The sequence below is a fragment of the Eutrigla gurnardus genome (assembly GCF_963514095.1).
Source record: "Eutrigla gurnardus genome assembly, chromosome: 10".
Lineage (NCBI taxonomy): Eukaryota > Metazoa > Chordata > Actinopteri > Perciformes > Triglidae > Eutrigla > Eutrigla gurnardus.
The window spans coordinates 25,616,089-25,638,905 of record NC_139924.1 but is presented as its reverse complement, the minus strand read 5'-3'; the positions used below and the strand labels follow the sequence as shown (position 1 = coordinate 25,638,905).

The 22,817-nt window shown below is 41.9% G+C and overlaps 1 protein-coding gene across 2 annotated transcripts; it reads right to left on the bottom strand.

Moving 5' to 3' along the window:
• Positions 1–148: 148 nt before the first annotated feature.
• Positions 149–22,464, bottom strand: stim1a (stromal interaction molecule 1a). 2 transcript variants are annotated; one of them, XM_084020158.1, is made up of 13 exons: positions 22,315–22,464; positions 21,359–21,491; positions 18,032–18,162; positions 15,661–15,775; positions 13,242–13,353; positions 12,864–12,979; positions 10,069–10,246; positions 6,627–6,804; positions 5,759–5,926; positions 5,326–5,426; positions 4,948–5,177; positions 3,088–3,505; positions 149–2,697 (listed from the first exon to the last, which is right to left on the bottom strand). In XM_084020158.1, exons 2-13 carry the CDS (start codon positions 21,477–21,479, stop codon positions 2,217–2,219), a joined length of 2,349 nt encoding a protein of 782 aa, XP_083876284.1. In that variant the 5' UTR covers positions 21,480–21,491; positions 22,315–22,464; the 3' UTR covers positions 149–2,216. The 2 variants fall into 2 exon arrangements, with proteins under 2 accessions (XP_083876284.1, XP_083876285.1); XM_084020159.1 differs by having other exon boundaries at positions 3,442–3,505.
• Positions 22,465–22,817: the final 353 nt, after the last annotated feature.

Below are 22,817 nucleotides of genomic sequence, written 5' to 3'. Positions count from 1 at the left end.
CCATGAAGCATAAGTCAATATTTAACCACTTGTAGCCCCACCCTGATATCTGCACACACAGCAGTTACTAACACAAGGACGAATAATTATAATTCTTTGTTCCGTGTTGTGCAGAATGTGGTGTAACGTCCCGACAAATCAGCTCATCTTTCATTCAAAATAGTTTATTGCTATCATGCAGGAGTGCCATAAAAGTGTAGACCATCACAGAAGATGCAAAATTATCATTTTCTCTGTACAAATATACTGTGTGTGTCCATAAATAGAAGCTTGAAACAAAGAGAAACAAAGAGTTGGGCTGGGAGCAAAGAGTTGAAACTGATCCTCCCGTTTAACCCAATATAGGTGTTACAGCAGTTGACATGCATCAACATTACAGTGCGTTATACTGTGAGCAGACGGAAACACACACACCCTCTCTCTCACACACACACACGCATTCAGATGGCATTATCCATTTACAGCCGTCGTGCAAAAGAGGTACAAACGACACTTTAAAAAAGTACCAGTAGGAAATTGACATTTTTTTTATGCTGGTTTCTAAAAGAAAATCTTCAAATATGTTTTATGCACCCAAACCACCTGTAACATTATGAGGCTGGGGGAGGCCGACTGTGTCTTCTACAGCGCTTTTTGGTTGTTCATTGGTCAGGAACACCTCGACTGTACTGGCGTCCGTACTACTTAGGAATCACCTACAACTACTGATGCATAGTTCTGTGCTCATAGGACGCGGTTCAAACTGATCCGAGGACTGTAATCGTCTGTAACACATGTAAACATACTGGACTGATGATACTGTTACAGAACAATACCCTTAGACATTCAGCGTTTAAACATTACACTCTGTGTGTGTGTGTATATATACATATATACACAGACACACAAATACAAAGGCCTCTGACAGAGATGGTGATTTGGCACTTGGTCGTGATCGGTCTTCTGCTAACTTGTTGAGCCAAATCTTCCATAAAATGTGGACTTAAAAAGTGGTTAACATTTCTATCTTACACAGAGCAAATGATGTTGCCTTGGAACTAGCCCTTACCGACCCATTACTGACAAACCGCTGAGGAGTTTTTTAATTGTCTGTGTTAATACTCATAAAAACAATAGGAGAGAGTATAACACGAGTACAGAATGAGCTTCAACATCTTTGATAAATAGGTTCTTTTTCATGGGAAATACTGTACACGTTCTCCAAAGAAGTATCCCGATTTACAAATGAAACGCAAAGTTCATCGTCTCATTGGTTCGGTTGTTTTTGGTAACACTGCCGCCTAATAATCCAAGCTGTTAAACACAAAGACGTGTTAATCCAAATATCTTCAGTGGTTACGTTTGTTGGCATTATTTAAAAGCTGGGCGTTCAAGCAAAGCCCTTCTCTCATGCACTCAACAACAAAATACTCAATATAAAGCAAATTTATAATGTCGCAATTTGAGAGTCTTTTTGTAACTTATTAGAGGAAGAATTACATCTTTTCAACTGATTTTGACTTCTAGGGAGTGAAAATCACAACAAAGTTGCTGCTGTTGTTCTCAAACGGCACTTAAATGTCACTTTTGTCTGTGAATAATGTATAAAGTCACTATTATACCCCATCCCAGCTTCCTACGACTACTCTGTTTGAAGAACTTGTGAATGTGTCATTTGCTCTGCCAAGAAGAAGACCCCAAAAGACAGAAATACACGTAACCATCAATAAAAACGCAGTAATCATCGAAGTAAAAGGAGCGCACATTCATTTAGGATTTGTAGGCTAGGTGGTTAGGTAGTCATAAAAGAAACATTGAGTGTTTTCTAAGCAGGTCAACGACGAGAACCAAGCAAACACTAAGAGCATTCGAATATCAGTCAAACGAAAGTGAAGACATGCAAAATGTTATAGATTGTAGAACAAGAAAGAAAAACCAACTGGGAGACACGTTTCCCTTTGAGACTGGCACAATATCCTGCAGAATAAATAATACTTTACATTCCAATATACAAACCTACCCCTTCCCCACATATCAGACATGGACCAACGCAGACAAAACAGCTGTTTGCTCCTCCAGGTTCTTAGAGTAGGCGTCCTACCAACAAAAAGATGCAACGGCAACAAATCGTGCCAACATTTTTGCCCATAAAAGATCCAACATAACTTTTGACACTTCAAAAACAGACCAGAGGAATACAGTCAAACAGCTTCGGCAGCCTGGAGTTCATGTAGCCCTTATTTCCTCTGCTTCTTGAAGATCTTGAAGGTGTGTTTCTTGCGGCTGGCAGTGGAATCTGTGTCTTCTCCTGTAGAGCCGCTGTCCTCCTCCAGCGGGCTCTTCTTGGAGGACAGCTGCGGGATGCGGCTGTTTCCCTTCGCGCCCGGTTGCCCTCCCGTAGGCGACGGCGTGTCGGGTTCGGTGGAGTTGGGGCTGAAGGAGCGGGAGGACTCGGACATGCTGTTGACCTCTGCCACGCTGGGGGACTGCTCCGTGCCGTACACCTGCTTCATGAGTATGGGGCTGTCGGGGACGGGCTCGGCAGGACTGGCTTCGTGAATGCGGTTCCCTCCGTTGGGGGTGTGAGCGTGCAGGGAGATAGCGTCGTGCATGAGAGAGGTGGGCTTGATTAGGTGGCCTTTGGAGCTGTAGGCAGATAGCCGATCGCCGACTTGGGAGAGGGACAGGGAGGATTCGGAGTCAGAGCGATTAAGGTCCCTGTAAGGCGGAGGAAAGAACACAAGTTAGAGGAAAGGATGGAAGAAACAAACCCAAACAGTTTAAAGTTGAAGCCGTGCATGCTGGGGGTTTGTCTGCACTATGCCTGCAAAGCAATGGACATTCGCTGGCTGCAGCCTGGACACCGGGACTCCACACTTGTTAATTGTGCAGGCAAAGAACAGGAACACTGAGAGGTTGAAAAAGATGTTTAGATTCTGTAAAGATGCAATGAAGTGGAAAAAAAAAAAAAAAAAAGAAAGCACAAAGATGGACGGATGAAATACCTACTCTATGATACTTATGTTAAAAAAATGAAATGACAGCATGGAGTATAAAAACTAGACACATCCACATGCGATGTGTGGAGAATTGGAAAGAGAAGGGTACCCGAAGCCGTCGCTGTATGAGGGGTGTGCTTTGGAGACATCTGGGGAGGTGAAATCGGCAATGGGATCCATGGGCTGGAAAGAAGCATGATAGATATGGGAGGAATGAGGGGCTATGATGCCACCCAAAGAGCTGGGTAAGCAGGAGGAAGAGGAGGCCGAGGAGGAGTGGCACTGAGGGTTTAGGTTGGAGGTACACATGGTGGAGGGGTGAGACACGGCCATGGAAAGAACAGGAAGACACTCGATCTGCCCAAACGACTGGCTGCGAGACTGTCTGAAGGTAGGCCTAGACCTGGGTGGGTATAGGGTCCCCTCCCCCTGCTGCCCCCCCAACAGGCAACTCTCTACCAACCTCTGGGAGCCCATGGCCAGCTGGGGGTCAATGTGGCGTTGGCGCAGGGACATCATACTGGGAGCTGTGGACACAAAACAACAAACAGCATCAGTAACCACAAGGTGAGACTGACTGGGAGATTAGTGGAAAGATAACCAGGTACTGGGATACAGTCTTCACAACTTAAACTAGAATACGATTCATTAATTTGCTCATTTATCATCATTATATTAAGATATAATCCCAGCACCACTTTTTATCTCTCCTTCTCACAAGGAAAAATATCAAACAAGGACAAAACAGACTTAGATATCTTGTCTAAATGAATAAAAGAAAATTCAACAATTAGCACATTTATGGTGAAAATGCCCATTTACATTACAAGTCAGCGACACATGGGAGAGTAGCAGGGGTGCACTGGGTGGCGACGATATTTAGAAACAAGCAACTACGGCTTAACGTCAAGGGAAGACAGGGAGGTCAAACTGAGGACTGAACTGGGGCATGAATAAATGGCCAACCAGGATATTTCCACAGGTCGCTGGCTCGCCGTTCCAACAGTCGGGGGCCATCTGCGGTCAGCCCAATGAGACAGCAGTGGAGGCCGAGTGCCAGAAAGGTGGTGGAGGGAGAGAGGGGAGTGAGATAGGGAGTGCAATTAATGTTGAATAAAAGATTCACTCACTAGCGCAGTCCGATTAAGATTCTGCAGAACAGGTCTACTGCAGTTTGTCAAACCCAAACCTAACGTGCATTATAATAAGTCAAATAAAGAGCACATGACAAGATGGTTAGGCAGCTTCGTGGTCATCAGTTGGTTTTATGAGATAACTATGTGTGAGATGTGTTTACCCCTCTGATAAAATTAATAATAGTTTCTGTACATAAAAGGATTTTGGGAGCTTTTGTATATATATTTTGTCTCATATTCAACCTAGAATTTAAATTGGGCACTCACTGCATTAAATATGCTTCCTTTGGTTCCAGCTGCCGGACCAAAAATACGATTCAAAAAGGTCTCCAGCACATATTAGGACAAAACCACTACAAATAGGTCGGCACAAAAGCTTGTTCTCATGAAGACGTGTATTTTTCTTGACATTTCAAATTCCAGAGGAAAGTCACAGGAATCAGTTCGGTCCTCATTAATCGACTGAGAGTCAAGTTAACACCGAAATGAGAACAATCAACAAAAGGCATGACTTGAGGAATGTGTGTAAAACAAGCAGACAAAAGACATTCATGTGAATATACCTTTAAACATTACACAAATGTAAAACAACACTCATTCATTCATTCATAGACATGTGTGGCCCTCACTACCTCCATCACCAGGGAGGCCACAAGGACAAATTCATGTAATTGTAGCAACAACAAAAAAAAAAAAAAAAAAAAAAAAGAGGAAAAAAGGTCCAAATTCTCATGTGGGATGATTTTTGGATTTTCCCAGCAGGGCCTTGGCGTGTTTAGGGGTTCGTTTGCTAATCCCCACAGACTGGCCAAGAGATTCTGATGAACTCTTACATTGCAGAGTTCCAGGCACGATATCCTCATCCAAGTCGTCCATGTCGTCAGACATGATGAAGTGCTGAGGCGTGGCTCTGCCGCCCATGAAGGTGGGATCAAGGTTGAGAGACGAGGCCAGAGAAGGGAGGCCTGGGTTGTTGACGATGGTGAAACCGGTGAGGATCTCTATCTGCTGCCAACGGTGAAGCCTCTCCCGCAGAGCGGCCGTCACCTCACCCAGGGCTTGTCTATAAATGAATGAGGAGAAAACTTTATAAACCGACAGAGGAAAGGAGCTGAAAGTCCTGTAATGTTAAATCTTGTCCAAATAGGGCTCAAGTTTATTTATTTTTTTACAAATGTCTAATATTCTATTAAAGGAATTCTCCGACTTACTTTGCTGCCAGTATTTTGTGGTCCACATCATCCAGAGAGGAGCTGTGAGCCACATGGAAAGTACCAAAGAGGGTGTTCCTCTTTTTCTTTATCTTCTCTGCCTGTGAAAACGAATGACATAACATTCAACTCCGCTGTATAGACAGTGTCCATATAATGTGTTAGAGGGGAATTCGTGTTCCAAGGCACAACAGTCTGATGAGTATTCAAAAAACACAATTAATAACCATAATGGTGATTACGTTATGATGCCGCTTTAGTTAATTTACTGCAAAGTGTTGTTTTTTAAATAGCATCAGCAACTGAAAACACCCTGAATGAGGCTCGTCTCAGTCTTAGGTCTCTGTGAAATAAGAGCGTTGGAATAAAAATAACATCGACTCTTTAACCGCACAACATTCCCTTTAATAAGGCTTTTTTTTTACATGCTTACCCCTTCTTTGGCCACCAGGAGCTGCCGTTCAGCATTTTGCTTCTTGATGTTGTAGTACTGCACTTCCACCTCATGGGTGAGCTGCAGCCACTTCTGGAGAGACTCAGGCGGCTCCCAGCTGCTCCGCGACTCCAACTCCTTCTCTGCCTTCTTCAACGCCATACGCACCTGCAACAAATGAAGAAAAAAACACACCCATGACCTTTGGATTATCCAGCAACACGTGTTCGTCAACGGCTATTTTATTTGTAGGGCTTTGCTTTTTTTCAAATTAGGAAAATTCTAAAAGTTTGGGTTTTGCAACTGAAATGTAAGATAAGTGTGTTGAAAATGGATGTGCTACTTTAAAATAATCCTCACACAATTTGCAGAAAATTATTTTCTAAATTGCCGTCTAAAATTACAGTTTAACACACATGCAAAAGACTTGCATGTCTCAATCCTACGTAGTTCAAACCTCAAATGTAATAAAAACTATGTTTTATTGATGGATCTTGAATGTAGGACCACTGAAGGTCAAAGCATATTGAAACTATAAAATCTGAAACTTGAATGTGTCCAATTCACCACGGTGTTTCTGAACGGAAAAAAAAACCCCCACCTGATACAAGTGTGTGAATTAGATCACTGTGATAGTCCTTCAAGAAAATACTCATGTGTTTTACTTACTTGTGTGGGATGTGCTGTGCTGTTCCTGCCAAATTCCTAATGGACAAAGACTTGAGTGGGCGTATGAATACTATAGCCAATGGGAATCTGATAAAACTAAAACATACTGAGCAGCTGCCACCGTGGAAGTTAAATACTATTCACTCAAGTTTCAAGTGCTTCTTCGACGTTCAAATGACACGTATCACTTTGCAACTACCTGATCTAGCTCTTCTTCAGCATATTTCTGGCGACTCAGCTCATTTACTGTGCCCTCACGCAGCTCCCTCAGACGTTGGGCCTCCTGCTTGGCCGCGTTGATCTCGTCTCTCAGCTTCTGCTCCAGGTTCACCTTCTCCACTTCCACTGTACGGTGCTCCTCCTGTGCGATCTGCAACCTGAACACAAAGAAAGAAACGTTCAAATATCAGTTCATCCGAGAAACAGGACATCAGTGGCTGCTTATTTCACATGATGTAGTAGGTGCCAGTGTCTGTGGGCAGGCCTGACGCGTTAGCATGTGAGAGCCATGTATGTGGGGAATGAAGGACTCGCATCGGCTATGAATCACCGGAAACAATGGCTAACATGTAGAACGTAAAGAGCCATGGCCAGCTGCTAGGCAGCTCACAGTGAACTGACATCAGAAGGAGCAGAGCGGAGAATGGCACAGCTGTCACTGTAAATTTAGAACAGTACAGTATGGTACCCTATGCTCCTGTAGTATTGGTTTGTTGTGGGATATTTTTAGCCTCTTTAAAAAAATAGTGTAACACTGCGACACAAAACTAGAATTAGGCTACCGAAATGGAGTCGTACCCGTCTGCTAACCAGTCACGTTGCCGTTTAAATCCATGACTGTCACCACCGAATTCTAGTCAGTTCATCCTCAAGTCCAAGTGGACATTTGTGCTAAATTTGAAGAAACAAAAGGTCTTCCCGAGACATCACGAGAATGGGAAGGATGTGAGGACCCCCGTTACGGAGATATCATGCTCGTGAGAATGACAAAGGAAAACCTGACGCCTCCGTCCACGGGTGTTGCTGGCACAGAGGCATAAACATTCCCTTTAGTCCCCAGATATTAAAAGGGCAGGAAGCGGTCATATATTTCAGTCACTAGGGAAAACACTCCTAATGTCAGGCTTGACACAAACAGCAGAGCGAGCATAGAAGTGCAGCGAAATGAAAGGTGATCCAGAGAGCTAGCTGTGGAAAAAGGGGGTGGTGGGCAGTCCTGCTAATACTTTCGACCCTGACCTCTGTCGTTCTCTAGCTAAGATTCGAGAGCACTGGCAGAGCTACAATGCCCGGGGAGAAGATGACAAACGTTGTTTCACCTGACCCGAATTGCAGGTCTCACGGGACGCAGACAGAGTGTCTCTGCAGACAGGAAGGCAAATAATAAGCCGTAACTTTTAATACGCCGATATGACTTACTTCTCCAACACTTCCCTGAAGCTGATAAACATGTTGCGTGAAAAGAAAGTAACTTATTAAAGCCCGTCACACACACAATGTGGTTGTCCTTGTCCAAGACGCCCGTCTACATCACACCTCCATCCAAACGCGGGTGAATTAGCACTAGAGCTGACATGTTAAGCAGTCATGCTTAACACCATCCTCCACCAGTGAGGCAGAGCACCCAGGAAATCCAACTTCAGTCCAAGACTCCTCCCACCGTCTCCCAACAGGGCAGCCATCGCTGGGCCAGGCTACTTGATACCACCACACGATCTGCTTGAAGGTATGGAAAGACGGCAGCTGGCAGCAGGGATCAGGAAGACAGGCAGAGCTACAGACAGAGGACATACCTCTCTCTCTCTCAGCTCGAAACTGAACTGATACTGTCTTGCTCGTCCCACTGACATACAATATCATTTAATATCCCTTCCCACAGTTAGAGTGCTTGGCTGTCCATGCTTAAATGCTTTTAGTAGTATATGCATAAGTCAACATTATCTTCTGAAAAGTAATACACAAAAATGATTATGCATTATGGGACATATTCTACTTACAATAGAAACTAGATAATTAGTTTGCTTGCACTTTCTCTGAGCTCTCATCCATTCAATGTTAACACGGTTGCCAAACACAGCTGAATTACAGCAGATAAATTATACTGTACCGCTCAATGGGTAATTTATGGATATGAGATTTAAAGCAATGTCTGCACTGGTCAAGGTACTGCATGTGAAACACTGCAGCAGTGTCCCAAAACAACAAGATATTACAACCAGTTATGCTCGTTTGAATACCTACAGAACATGCTGAATAATGTCTTCACTTGAGGGCCTTTCAGATTTATTAAAACCTCTCTACAGAAGATAATTAAGCATGAATAATTAGCTTAGCATAAATCAATCCAAGCCAACGTCAAAGTTGGCAGTGGCAGGAATGTTTTCACAGTAAAAAGCCACAGAGGTAACACAAAGACAGGGCTGGCAGTCCCTGAGGAGGGCAGAGTTTGACTACTATAGTTTGGCCCCACTGGAGCAGCCAATGGCTCTTTTGATTTGTATCCAGTAGGCAAATCCCACACAAATACTTCCCACTCCCTTATTGTTCTACTCCAATAAAGAAATGCATCTCATAAAGTCTACATTATATAAAATATGCATGTACAGGAGCCACGCCTGAGCCCATTTGCTTTATTCAGAGGATATCATGTTTCAACAACCTGCGTCTCCTAAACAGCCAGCTGATACAAAGAGCAACTCATGTGAGTAATGCGGGTAGTAGACTGAGGGTTTTGATGCCTGCAGTTCAACAGCTCGTATCTCTGATCTGTCCCCAAGCTTCAAGACAGGAATGAACAACGCCTGGCGCTGCTCCCCAGAGGGGGACCTCAGGCCAAATTCTTTGTAGAAAATTAAAAAAATGTTGCCACAACATCAAGGTGGGGAGCATTCCGTGCCATTTCATAATGAACGAGGAGGTGCACATAACATTTCAACAACACAAATGACAAATCACACTGTACACAGGCTGCAAAGGCTGCATTCCTTAAAGGATGAAAAGGACCAAAATAGTTTGATTTGGCTTAATATCTTCAATTATTTATTGTGACACTGACTTTGGCTCTACCTACCTCCATACCTACATGCACATTCCTTTGCATTGTAAAATCAACAAGACTGATTTCCTGCAAGTTGCCTCCTTTCAATTAATTCCTGCTGAGGCTAACATCAAAAGAAATACAGTTTTGTGGGGGGAAAAAAAAAACTAAATTTCAGGGTAAAAGTGCAAGGGTGCCATTTCACACACCAAAGGCTTTACAATGCATGAATGAGGCTGTTGTTTAGAGAACAAGCTGCTGAGTCTGTCAGAATTGATAATGATTCAAGTTCAGAACAAATGTCGCAGTATCAGAGGGGAAAAAGTGAGTGCTGCTAGTCCAACACTGGCTGATGTAAGTCTTTAGACTGATACTTTATTTATCCAAATATTCTTGAGTTCAAATAAGTCTGAAGTCGTTTTAAGGTAGTGGTTTGAGACCCGTCCTGTAGACAAGAAGATATAAATCTATTTGTCGCATGTTCAAAAGTTCTAATTTAAAGTTAATACATTGCTTAATGTGGAGTTAATGATGGTATGTGTGCACAATACACTACTTGTAGGGTATAACAGTAAGTTGTGTGGGTGGTGGGAAAAACCCTTACTTCTGTTGTAGGTCATGCAGACTCTGTTCAGCTCTCTGCAGGCCCTCCAGGTCTTTCATCATCTTCTTCATGTGGTCCTTGGAGTAGCGGTTCTGGATGTAGGCAAACCAGCAGCCACCCATGCCGATGACTATTGACACTACCAGCATGAAGTCCTTCAAGTGGTTGTGTCTGTTCACTGATGGAAAAGAGGAAAACAGTTACATTTAACATAATCAAATTCATAAGACGCATGTATAAAGCCGGACCATTTTGTCAACCAAGCAATTCTAATCAAGATCATAAGATAAAGCTGCTTAGAATGAGCAAGCTTCACAAGGATGTGGTGAACATAGGCTCGTCATACTGCAAGTGTTGTAGTGACACAAATAGAGGAGTCAGTAGAACGAGCTGAGGTGGCAGCGAGAGGGGCCTTGTGCAAAAGACCACGATAAAGCCAGCTTAACACAGCCTATTTCAGTCTGGTAACCAATGCTAATAAACATGCACAGAAAACCAAACAATGGCAACTATAATATTTTGATAAACATGAGGAGCTACGTATCCAAGCCAAGTAATCACCAAGCGTGAGTATGCCGTCATGTTGTCATTGTAAGGGATTCGTAGCTATTAAAAGTCACAGCAGCTAGAAAGCAGCTATCCCGGTTGGAAGAAGCCTTAGATTAGATTAAACTTTCAGTTGGAGACAATGCTTACAATCACAAGATTAAACCCATAATAAAGTTTGGGTATATTAAGTCTATTAGGCCCAGTTGCCATTTGATGATGTCATGCAGCAAGCCTGGATTTCAGCCTTGCAAGCCACACAAGTGTCTCTTGCAAAACCTGCAAAGGGGTGTGCGGGAAAGAGATGTCAAAAACACGACTTCTACATCCTAGAGTGAGATAAAAAGAAGGTCGAATTAGGAGAAAAGGTCAGTACAGGGTGGTTACTCTTTAGATGTGATCAGAACATACACTGCACATACAAATATAGTTCTTTACACACATGTTCCTGTATTGTTTGTCAAGTCGCACCATGATTTCAACAGCTCACATCTCACTTCAAGCCTCTGTGTGTTAAACAGGTACATCGCTAAGACTCAAGATGCTTAATGATCTTCCAGGAGAGCTGTGTATATTCCTGTAGGCTTGCTTATAAAGTCCAGAACAAACACAGGTTCATCGGAGTGAAGGAGCGTGGATCAGCTGTGCCAGCTCAAAGTAACAAACCAGTGAGAATCAGAAAAACTACAGGATGGCTTTAAACCACCGTGCCTGTTTCTTCATTATTGCTTAATCACAAATGTAGTTACAATATTTAATTCAGATGCATGTCTGACTACTTTGTCTTGGGTCTGCATTGCGACTGATCAAGGGTGCTTAAAAGGAAATGCAGGGCATTATCTTCCTATAACTTTGTTCCGTTTAATGCGCTTACAACACTATCGGTCCTAAACAGGAAACACAGTTCGCCTGCTGTTATCGCCCAAGTTACATACAGGGAACGCTACATTCACTGCCTTTCAGAAATACCACCAAGAGAGCATAAAGTGACATTTAATTAACCACAAAACTGGAAATGTCCTTGGGCTGATTATCATTACAAAAACTGGGGACTAGATTAGGACCACCCCATTGTGAGATGAGTCTTCAAATGCTGCTGCTCCGAACAGTGAGTCAGAATGAGAGTATTAGTCGGACCCCTGGCTTTGACAAGCTGTCAAAGCCAGACAGCACTCGCTAATGTCTTCCTTTGGGTGCGACACGAACACGTCCACAATGAGACATGCCAGACACAGACCACTACACGCTGTGCCCTGTGCAATTTATTTCTAATGGAAATGGACTGCTGACTATGAAGGCTCATTACATTTTATCTGATGATAACAATATTTCTGCCCTCGTTGCCTTTTTTAATCATCTTAGCCTTGAGGTCCGATCCTTTTTTACTGGAGAAAAACTGTCTCTGTGCACCATTAAACATTTTTACTTACTTCCAAGTTGCATGCACAATCGTAGTAGTCAGCTGTCACACGTTAACTAAGCTATCAGAAACAAACGTGTTGTTTTTCTTGGAAAAAAAAAATACTATTTTGGCAATCACTCTGGGAACATGTTATCCTAATGTCAACGAAGGTTACGTAAAAAAAATCAAGTACTGTATGGCAGCTGAGCACCACCCTATCCATTGTGATGTTAAACAAATGAAAAAAAGCAGAAGGTCTACAGGATGAGTGGGGTGTATATTTACTAATACAGAGCAGTGTGGTCTAACCTCTCTTCCTTCATACATGAAACAAACACAGGTGGGAACGGGATTTCCCCTACATATCAAAGGTGGGCCAACTCAAGTGAGAAAATGACTATATCAGCAAGCAGATGAGGAGGTGAGAAATGAAGACACAAAAGAAACTAAACCTATCACAGGGACGGTGCTAATGTTACGTCAGAGCAGTGTTGCTAGGCTGTTAATACAAACTCTCTTCCTACAGATGTTTCGCTGTTATATTCTTCCAATTCAAGAGAATCAATTTGTTTTTTCCTTTGAGGGAATTACATAAAGTGTTGACTTAGTCACTTGGACGTCGTTTATGCTTCTGTGATGAATAGGTTTATGTAAAAGAGCCAGTTTTAACATATTTACACAGCAAGCAGTGGCTTTCATTTGGGCACACATAACTCTGTCAATGATGCAGAATCCTTCAAATTAGTTTGACAGTTGAGTATCTACAACAATAACAATCCCCTGATGTTGTTTGAATGAGAGGATGAATCCGACCTGCAATAAGAATTAAAAAAAGAACGTCACTTACTCAGAGGTGCTCCAAAGAGTACAGTGTCCAAGGATTTGAGCTGCAACTTTTGCACATGGCTGCGATCCAAAATTTTCAGGATGGAGAGTGTCAGGGTGGTGTTCTTTACAGCGAGCCTGAGAGAGAACAGACACACCGTCACTTTGCGGAAACCACGAAGGAAGAGCAAAGGGTGTAATCCTTTTTGAGTAATGTGATCCCTTAACAAATCTTCTCAATCCCACCAATTAGATTTAAAACATTCATGATCATTAGACCCACTGGGGAACAAAAACAATAAAACTAACACTGACTGATCAGAATAGGGAATATAATGATGTATAAAGATGAATGGAAATGGCACTAAAGAAGTTGTACCATTGATATGATATCCCTTACCTCGGCATGACACTTCCATTAAAATACATCTTGCGAAAGGCATCCACATATTGGGGCAGTTCCACATAGGTGATGAGCCATTCCACCATCTCATCCACTGTCCAGTTATACACTGAAAGGAAACATAAATGAAAAGTGCTCATCAATTTCCATTCAGCCAATACCTGCAGAATTCAGTACCGATACGGCGACAATATATCAGATTAAAATGCTGACTTTTATCTTTAATGATGTTGTTTAATGAACAATGTACTTGTAGACCTGTCACTTTTTCACAACAGCGATCCTAAACAATCAGAAAAAGCAATTAAGAGATTTTTCTTGGGGACCAAGATGTAGGTAAGTCAGCTGACTTCAGCCTAACTCTAAATGTTTGAAAGCAAAAAAAAAAAACAAAGAGCAAGACTTTTAGATGGCTAGTACTGGCCACTGAGCTTCACCAGGGAAGACACTAAGCGTCTGCTGACGTCTATGGATCGTAAACTTCAAGCAATCTGTCACAGTCAAATCTGCAGAAAAGCTTGTGACAGTCAGCACTAATCTCATAGCTATTGTCTTATGTTAAATCCAATGTAGAGAGCCAAAACAACAACGTGTCACTATCTGGACACTTCCTATCTGCAATGTATATGCAGCTTGACACATGAGACATATTACATGACCATATACAGCTGTATCCTGAATGATCTATGACTTATCTAGCGTAGCAAACATTGGCGTGCCCACAGAAATAAGTGGGGAAAGAAAATACACACTCCCCAGCTCCTGGCAAAGCATCAACAGTGTGGGCTGGCTGTGTTAATGTGCTGTTCTCTTGAACAAAAACACACTTTTTTCTGGTTCCAAAGCTCCAGAGGCTTGTCAAGACACTGCAATGCAGGATATGTCAGTACTATTGGCAAAAAAAAGGGGCGGAAAGGCAGCTAGGAATGGTGTGAAATGATATGGGGTGCCAGATACAGCACATGAAAAGTGGACTTAAAGAGTACACCATAGCCTAGCCTAGCCAAAGAGATAGGCAGAAGGAGGTGAGAGTGTGGATGTGAATTTTGTGCTGACAGAGTCAATGAGGTCTCGCCACTGGCTGAAGCTGATAAGTGGACTGCACTTTGCTTGACATGCCACCTGATCAACTGCCTGGCTCCTTTGTTGGGCGAGGGAGCAGGTCAAGCAGGGACCCACACTTAAGTAAATAATAAGTACTAGGGGTGTAACGGTACACAAAAATCTCGGTTCGGTACGTACCTCGGTTTTGAGGTCACGGTTCGGTTCATTTTCGGTACAGTAAGAAAACAAAATGCAAAATATAAATGTGCTAGTTGTTTATTACTTTTGTGCTTTTAACAGTAGGAACATGCACTGGAGCTAGAATGCTGCTCAAAAATATAAATACAAGTATTTAAAATATTTATTTAAAAAATAAAAATAAATAAAAATAACAGACTGTTTCTTTAAAAAAAATTCTCCATCTGATGTGCAAAATTGAACAGTTGCAACACTAAATAATTTCAAGTTGTTGCTCAGATTAAATAACATGAATAAGGCTCAGACTGTTTTTTTAAAAACAAATCTTTTCTCCATCTGATGTGCAAAATTGAACAGGGCAGGGAGAGGCTGTTTAAATGCGGTGGGGAGCTGTGTTTGCACTAAAGGCGGGTCCACACCGGACCGAAAATCGGCGTCTTTGAGAGAGTCGGCGTCCGTGACATGAGTCTCCTTGGTGTGGTCGCTCGAATCGGCCCACGTCGGCGTTCATTTCAGCCGATTCAAATGTGTAATCCGCCATTCGAGTCGGCCATATTAAGTAGCCCGACTTCATTTACCGACGCGAGTCGGGCAGCCGGTGCGGTGTGGACCCCCCTTAACGCTACGCTCGTCTTTCTCCCCGTTGTAGCGATGTTCACGTGGGGGTGGTGCCGTTTCAAATGCGTCAACGGGTTTGACGTGTTGCCAGAAACATACCCGACCTCACATGAACAATGTCGGCAAACCGCTTTGCCGAAGTGTTCCCAAACAGGAGACCTTAATGTCGCGGGAGGGTCCTCCAACTCTGGCTTGTTGCCAACGCTAGCGGCATTAGCCATGACGTCCGCTACTACTGCTGTTTATTGTGTCGCGGTGTGCGCAACTGCGCATGTGCGGCTGCAGCACGCTCCACAAATGCGGTCCTCTACTTAATATGTCCGTATGGAAACTCGTTCGGTACGCCTCCGTTCCGAACCGAGCACCCCGTACCGAAACGGTTCAATACAAATACATGTACCGAAACGGTTCAATACAAATACATGTACCGTTACACCCCTAATAAGTACACATTTTACTGGCCGTTGTGCCAAAGTGCCAAAAGTCACTTTGGCACAACGTATCAAGGGAGAACAATAACTGATGGTCCTTGGGAGGCAAATCGGTCAAACAGTACCTTCAGAGCCCTTCCATGCATTCCACAAGTCCTCCACACTGATGAACTGGTCGTCCCCGTGGAAGGTGTTGTGCTTGGCTTTGGGGTCGTGGTAATTGAGATCTTCTCTCAGGAACTGCAGAATGACAAGGATGTTTGTAGTGGTTACAAAGAATCCAACTCAAGTTTTAACTGAAGAAAAAGTAGTTATAACTAGTTTTAACAGACCGTAGTTGACCAGTGATTCATACAGATTTAATTGTGTGTTAAATGCAAATAAACACTATAGATGACTATAACAAAGTAAAAGGATAATATTTACAAAATATTTTTTTTTTTGGAGGGGATGGTGGTGAAAAACATTTGTATGGAGACTTTTATACCAGCATATCTAATAAAAAAGGAATATCTGGATTGGCTGATATGGGAGTTGGTATGAATAAAATGTATGAATAGCCAAAGGACAAATACCACAGTGTTAAAAGGTGTTTGGTAATTTGCTGTTGTGGTATTTGGAAGGCTACTGCGGTCTTTGTGAAAGTTAAATTACTGTGGCATATTTGTGTGTTTGCTTGAGGGACCCATTCAGCACAGAAATGTTCACCGTCTCTGGTTTTTAGACCAGTTTAGTGAGTAAATTATGTTTGCGTAACACAAATGTTCTGACTGAATTCATGATCAGGCTTTTCAATTTGCTCTGGTGACTCAGTTGCAAAGGCTTAAATAGCTAGACCTGATGGCAGGTTTGAGGAACTATAGCTGGTTATGATGTAATACACTCATTTCCTTTCTTGCCACAACTTGTTGGGTAAAAACATGCAGTCGTTCTTTTCCTGAAGTCTTATGTTCACTGTGAAGGCAACCAGCGTAAACCTCAGGAAGTTAGTGCTCCCAGCAAGTAAGAGTCTGACACATGACACCCCAGGAAAACCACATTTTTAAATGCACCAATTAACACGTTATATCTCGTTTGTCTAACTGGTCGAGCCGGAAGAGCCAGGCTCGCTGTTTCCTGGTTCTAGTCCTCATTTTTATCTGAGCCATGCTGACAGTAGCCTTTCAACAAAGAGTTTAACTTGTTCTTCAAGTACATCTCAAACATATTCCTAGCTACAAGTTGAACATAATACATTAAGGGTAGTAAAAAAAAGTCTCTGGATTATCGTTCTGCATGTTGTACACAAGACACCATGGCACATAGTAAATGTCACTGAAAAACACATTTATGCCACTCTGATTTCCATTTACACCCCCATTAAAGCAGTGGTAGTCAACTATTGGCCAATGAACCACACTAGTCGCCCACTATATTGTAGGCTTACTCACTTTCATACGGAACATCTTGCAGACCCACAAAAGCCAACTCATGCAACATGGGTGGAAGACGGTGATAAGTCATGATGCCTTTCTTTCTTGATAGATTTGTGTGGGAGGATTTCACTACAGGGTAGAGAGATAGTCGGTCCTGTAGGTGAACTTTCGAGCTCCTGAAAAAATATCCTTTGGAAAATGAGCAGGACCTGTATAATAGGCTTTTTCTTAAAAGCCAGATGCAGTCTTTGATCTTGGTCATAAAGAAATCAGCTATGCTCTTTATTTAATCATCACAGGAAGAGGCCTGACTACTTCCTTGAAGTGCTCTTAAGCGTTTTGAGCTTTCTATTTCTCGGCTCAGAGCCACTACAGTGATCACTCTACTGCACCCGATTCTTCACCTTTGGGGTTTTTAATATGCCACGTTCCTCTACGACAAGCAGCGACAGCTTTGGTCTGGCCTCAACCACACACATGACAGACTGAACCACAGTGAAATGAGCTTCCTCCTCAAGGCCCCGACATGTAGTTTAGACTAGAGCTCAGGATGTACGCCTTTAAAACAGGTGACGTGCTGTAACTTTAAGGCACCAGTCATGTCTGAGAAGCAACAGACTCCATTTCCAATGAGAATTATACAGTATTAACTAGTATGCTTTCAGTAGACTTCACTGTATTGAAAAGTAAAGTAATACTTTTTGTCATTCATTTCAAAAATACAAACTGGCCTGACTGAAAGGTACACTAACATTCTTTGTTACATGTGCACTTACACTTACACCCACACTCATGTGAATTGGGTTAATTATTGACAAAAACTTCAGTAAACAGGGCACTGGAGCGCAAACAGGACAAATTCTCCAATTACTCAGAGTAAGTGAAGGACATTACAGGGGTATGATTAACTGACCATGGAATCCTATGACAAGTCAGATAGCAGAGGGTTGTGATAATGATACCTGGAAGCCTCTTCACACAGGATGAACGTCACCTGTCTGACTGTATAAAAGCAGAACACCAGGAATATCAACAGAGCATCAGCTCCTGCTGATGAGGACTTTTTAAGGCCGATACTTACGCCGTCTGTCTCTACAACGTCGACGTTGCCGTTTGCGTCATCGTCCATCTGCTTGTGGATGCTTCGGATGGCCTCGTAGCTGAGAATCCCATTCTCATCGTTGCATAGTGGCACGTCGATGCGACATAAATCTGGTAAAGAAACGGAGTCATGTCAAGATGGTGTTACAGCCAACTTTGAAAACAGTGGTACTATTTCTTTTATTACAATATTTCTTCAACATGAATGAATACTATTTGAAGGGAATTCTAGTAATGATCCGTCCTGCTGCTACAAGATACTACGGAAAAAACTATAGTACGCTGAAGTTGTTTTTAGATTTCAACATGCAATTTTAGAAATGTCACCAATAGCTAATAATGTTTTTCAATACAGAAACAAAAACGCCTGAAAAAATAGCTCTCTTAAGCCACAACATTTCATGACTTTTAACCTTTTTGCAGAAAAATCATAATGCACGTGTTGGATTGCCCTAATTCAACCTCTCTCCCACAAATGTTACCGGATAGTAACATTTCTTGGCTGAAGACAAAGCTTTGTTTATGTAAAGCTCTATGTGAGGCTGTTAGCAAGAAAGCAGATACCATGACTGTCGGACCTAATGAGTGGACCAAAAACAGTCAATTCCTCAAGGCGAATCGGCTTTTAATAATAACAGGATTTCAGTGTACTTTTAAATCTATGGTCAATTTGGATTTCACTGTTCTGTTCATTGTCAAGAAAACTTGGGTTTGTTATATATAATTTATGTTCAACTGTATTCAACAAGGACTTCCGTGTGTGGAGTTCCACGATTAATTGCAGATAAATCTCATATCTCGTCTGCCCTCTGTGTTTCCTCTCTTTCCTGAGGGATTTGAGCTCCTCTGCCACAGATCAAAGATAATGCTGCCACTCCCACTGAGAAGATGAAACCTTGTTTGGCATGTTCTGCAGTCTCTGGAGTTGTGGGAAAGTGCATGACAGTTTAGTCTACCTGTAATAACAGTACATTTAAATGTGAATTTAAAGCAGTATGATTGGTGAAGATGAAAAGAACTCAAAAGAATACCAACTTCAGAAGTGTGATATTTTATTCAATTCCATTTAAGTCTGTTTTATATAACATCTATGTTCAAAGTGCAGCTGCTATCAAAGCCAGGACACTCCACGTACTTTGTGATTGCCAATCTCATAGATGTCTTTTCCTGGTTAAATTATTATTATTATAATATAAGAAGCATACATATGTCAAACACAAGTATGCTTTATTGAGTTTTTCACTTCACAATGAGGGCTAAAGTTGAGCTGAAGTGAAAAATGCCCCTTTAAACCTTTTAGATCACATCCTGATTATATTGTGTACCTATTTAAATTTAAATAAATGCTGAAAAAATGTGGAGAGTCAATATTATTTTCTTCCTGGAAAGCAAAATATGACATGTGCCAAGAACTTTTCTAATTACATGACTTTTTGAATAACATGTTAGATTATCCTTGATTCATGTTTGCTGGTAAGTGGCATTTTTATACTTGGATCAAATGAAAGACATTGTTTTTTCACCACATCATCAACAAGATGGTGTAGCAGTAACCAAAATCAAACTCACTTCCTCTGTCATGAATGGCTGAGCTCAGGTCCATAAATCTAAAGTGACCCTGAGTCAAAATGAATGACTGTCACTCGGGCAAAAGTATATCATCATCTGCAGGCATTCGGTTTGCATTGAGCTGGCATTTAGCGTAATGCCCCCTCCCACAGATCAATTTATTACACCAATCCATGTTGTTCTCATTCCCAGAACCATGTTATGACAGATTGTCAGTTGTTTCGATGAGAGAGATAAAACAGACGGTAAACTATGTCACAGATTAAACTCTGCAATGGTCACTGTGTCCATGAATGTGTATATGAATAGTTTTGTAGTTGGCAAACTGTGCCTTATAGTTCTCTACATGAACTGGGAAGGTTCGATGCACAATGTGAACTTCTGTGAAGTGAAAAGTTCATTTTGCAAGCATTCAGTTTCAGAGAACCTGTAAAGCAAGCCACATACCAAAAAGGCAATTCCTTTCATTCACACACACCATGTTAAACAAAGGATGACAGTAAGCCTAGTGAGAACCGACCACCTGCAGCACTCTCCCAACCTGGCCCTCTTTCTCATTTGGCTTGCAAACCTCCGGAGACACGAGATAAGATATTTACATACCAGTCAGCCTGCCTTTTTTAAAAGCTCATGTTACGTAAGTCACTGCATGTAGATGAAGACACTCCGTAACTTTGCTACTTCAAGACTGCAGCAGTTACAACATCCTGTCCCCATTCACGATCACTGTCACGGTCTGAAAATTACCGTCAATAATACATTTTTTCCAGCACTGTGGCCTCTCGGGACATGAGATACACATCCGTAAAAATGTACTTCAAACACAAAATGTGAAAGAGGAACTTGGGACAATGCCTCAACAGTTCCAGGTTAACCACAATGCTCAGCAGTGCTAATAAAATCACAACCGTGCAAGTTTGTAGTATTTAGTCCTTGATGAACCATAGCTAAAAAAACGCTGAGTCATAGTATGTCATAACCAACTCATACTGGTTTCATAGTTTACATAGTTTACTAGTCTATAGACCACTGTCCACATCATTCATGTGAAATCAGTTTGTGGATTGAGGCAAACATATAATCACAGTGGTAGACGACCTCATCTAACAAGATTAGCATTTTTACAAGAGCAAGTCCTTATATTCACGAAACGTACATGAGCTTGAAATAAAATCTTGCATCAAATAGGGGGGAAATTATGCTGCACTGAATATTACAATGCAGATAACGTGACATTAGTTTTTGTCGTTAAGAATTTTGGTGGCACACATGAGAACGTGAAAATCCGAGATATACGTGTCCTTGAGAGTCCTCCGTAGGACTATCAATACATAATGATAACATAGATGTGTGCTCGACCAACGTTTTTATACTAATTTAAACAATTCAAGTTAAGCTAATAAGAATGTACGTTGTGGAAACACTGGGACATATTTAAAACTTAGTGATTCTAATTTATTGGAAATAATTTACCATCTTGATTAGTACCACCTGAGCTTGTGTGCTCCACTAAACCATTAGATCAATTAACCTCCTGTTTGGCCAGGTGGCTTGATGTGAGTTGGAGGACAGGACTTAACAGGGAATGCCAGCCGAACTATTCTCAGCATGGCTACGTGGTGTCTGCACAATCACAAAGATGTGGCACGAACAGTAATACTCCCAACAGCCAATTCATAGTGGATAGAAATAGACTATTAAATGCCACAAATAATTAAAGACATGATTGATTACTCACCCGACACCCCATTTTCTCCAATCTGACTGTCTGGTGTCGGTGAACTTGGCTTCTCAGTCCAACTTTCTCCCACGAGACACAAGCACAATATCCACAAGGTCACTAATTTGTTGAACTCCATGACTGGTGTGTGCTGGAAAGAAGATAGCAGAATCACAATCAGCTCTATTGGCCAAGTAAGTAAGTGTGAACACATACATGAAATGAGTTGTATAGGATAGCAGACTCCCATGACAATTCTGACAAATGTAAGCAAAACGAGTTGGCCAGTGTTTTTCTGTATAAGCTAATCAATTAAACATAGCTCAGAATTTAAAAAACAATGGAGCTACTTTGTTGGCACCTTAGCAAGGAGGAGACATTGCATTCATCGGCTACGGGATAGTTACATAAAGATCCCCCTGCAGCAAATGCGGACACATGCTATCTCTTCTCGGGTGTAACGTTACCTCTTCCTGAATGAATGGACGTACACAGTCGTTAGCTTGCTAAAACCAGGCTTTCCGCTAAGACAGCCTTTTTTTTAAAACCCTCATTTTGTTGTCGGTTTAGCTGTTCATTATTTGCGAACACATGTCAGTCCACAGGTAGAAGAATAACGCGATCAGATCAAAATAACAGCAGCCAGGTCTACGAGTCTATGCGTCTGGTGGGTGGATATCTGACAAGCCCAGACTAGCTAGCGAAACATCACGGCTAACTAGGAAATGAAACATTTAACAAAGGGGAGTTACATTACTTCCGTGTTTTTTCCCCCTCCAGTTTATATCGGTGTCGACTCACTGCGATTTTATCTAGACGAACGTTAGCTACCGTTGGCGTTTAGCTAACAGTTAACGACAAGATGCCAGACGTTACCAAAGAGCAACTGTGACGTTAGTTTCTAGCTAGGCTACACGATAATGTTACTACTAGAACCCTGTGATGCTGAATAACAAACAGATAAATAAAGTTACCTGTCATGTATCAGAGTCAGCAGATCTGCAGCTTCAGCTCTGTGTTAACATTGCAGCATATGCCTGGTCACTCGGAGTTGAAGCGCAGCGAACTCCACCTCCCGTAAAAAACAGGTCTCTCGGTCTTCCCCCTCCCCGACCGAGACTGGATCGAAAAAGCCGCAGAATGTGGTTGACAGCGGGCTTGTCTTCCTCTACGCCGCAGAGTCCCAGGTTGTCATTGGCAAATATCGCCCCCGTGTGTCTGGAGTCTGTACTGGAGGTCTTGTCAAAATAACAAAATTACTGAATTGTGCCATCTAGCGGCTTATTGGAGCAACCACACTGAATTTAAAATGCCTACAATTACACATTTTGAAGCTTCCTTCAAAAAAAGTAACACAATCACAAATTAAAGTGTCTGCTTAATATATATATATATATATATATATATATATATATATATATATATATATATATATATATATATAATAAACAATTATATAAAATAAAAAACTAACAAA

Excerpts from the sequence above, each read along its gene's own strand:
- stim1a (XM_084020158.1), bottom strand. The coding sequence starts at position 21,479 with ATGGAGTTCAACAAATTAGTGACCTTGTGGATATTGTGCTTGTGTCTC. Across the intron at positions 13,354-15,660 it reads TGCATGGAAGGGCTCTGAAG|TGTATAACTGGACAGTGGAT; the intron begins GTACTGTTTGAC and ends GTTTCCTTTCAG. Across the intron at positions 5,927-6,626 it reads CTGAAGAAGAGCTAGATCAG|GTGCGTATGGCGTTGAAGAA; the intron begins GTAGTTGCAAAG and ends CATTTGTTGCAG.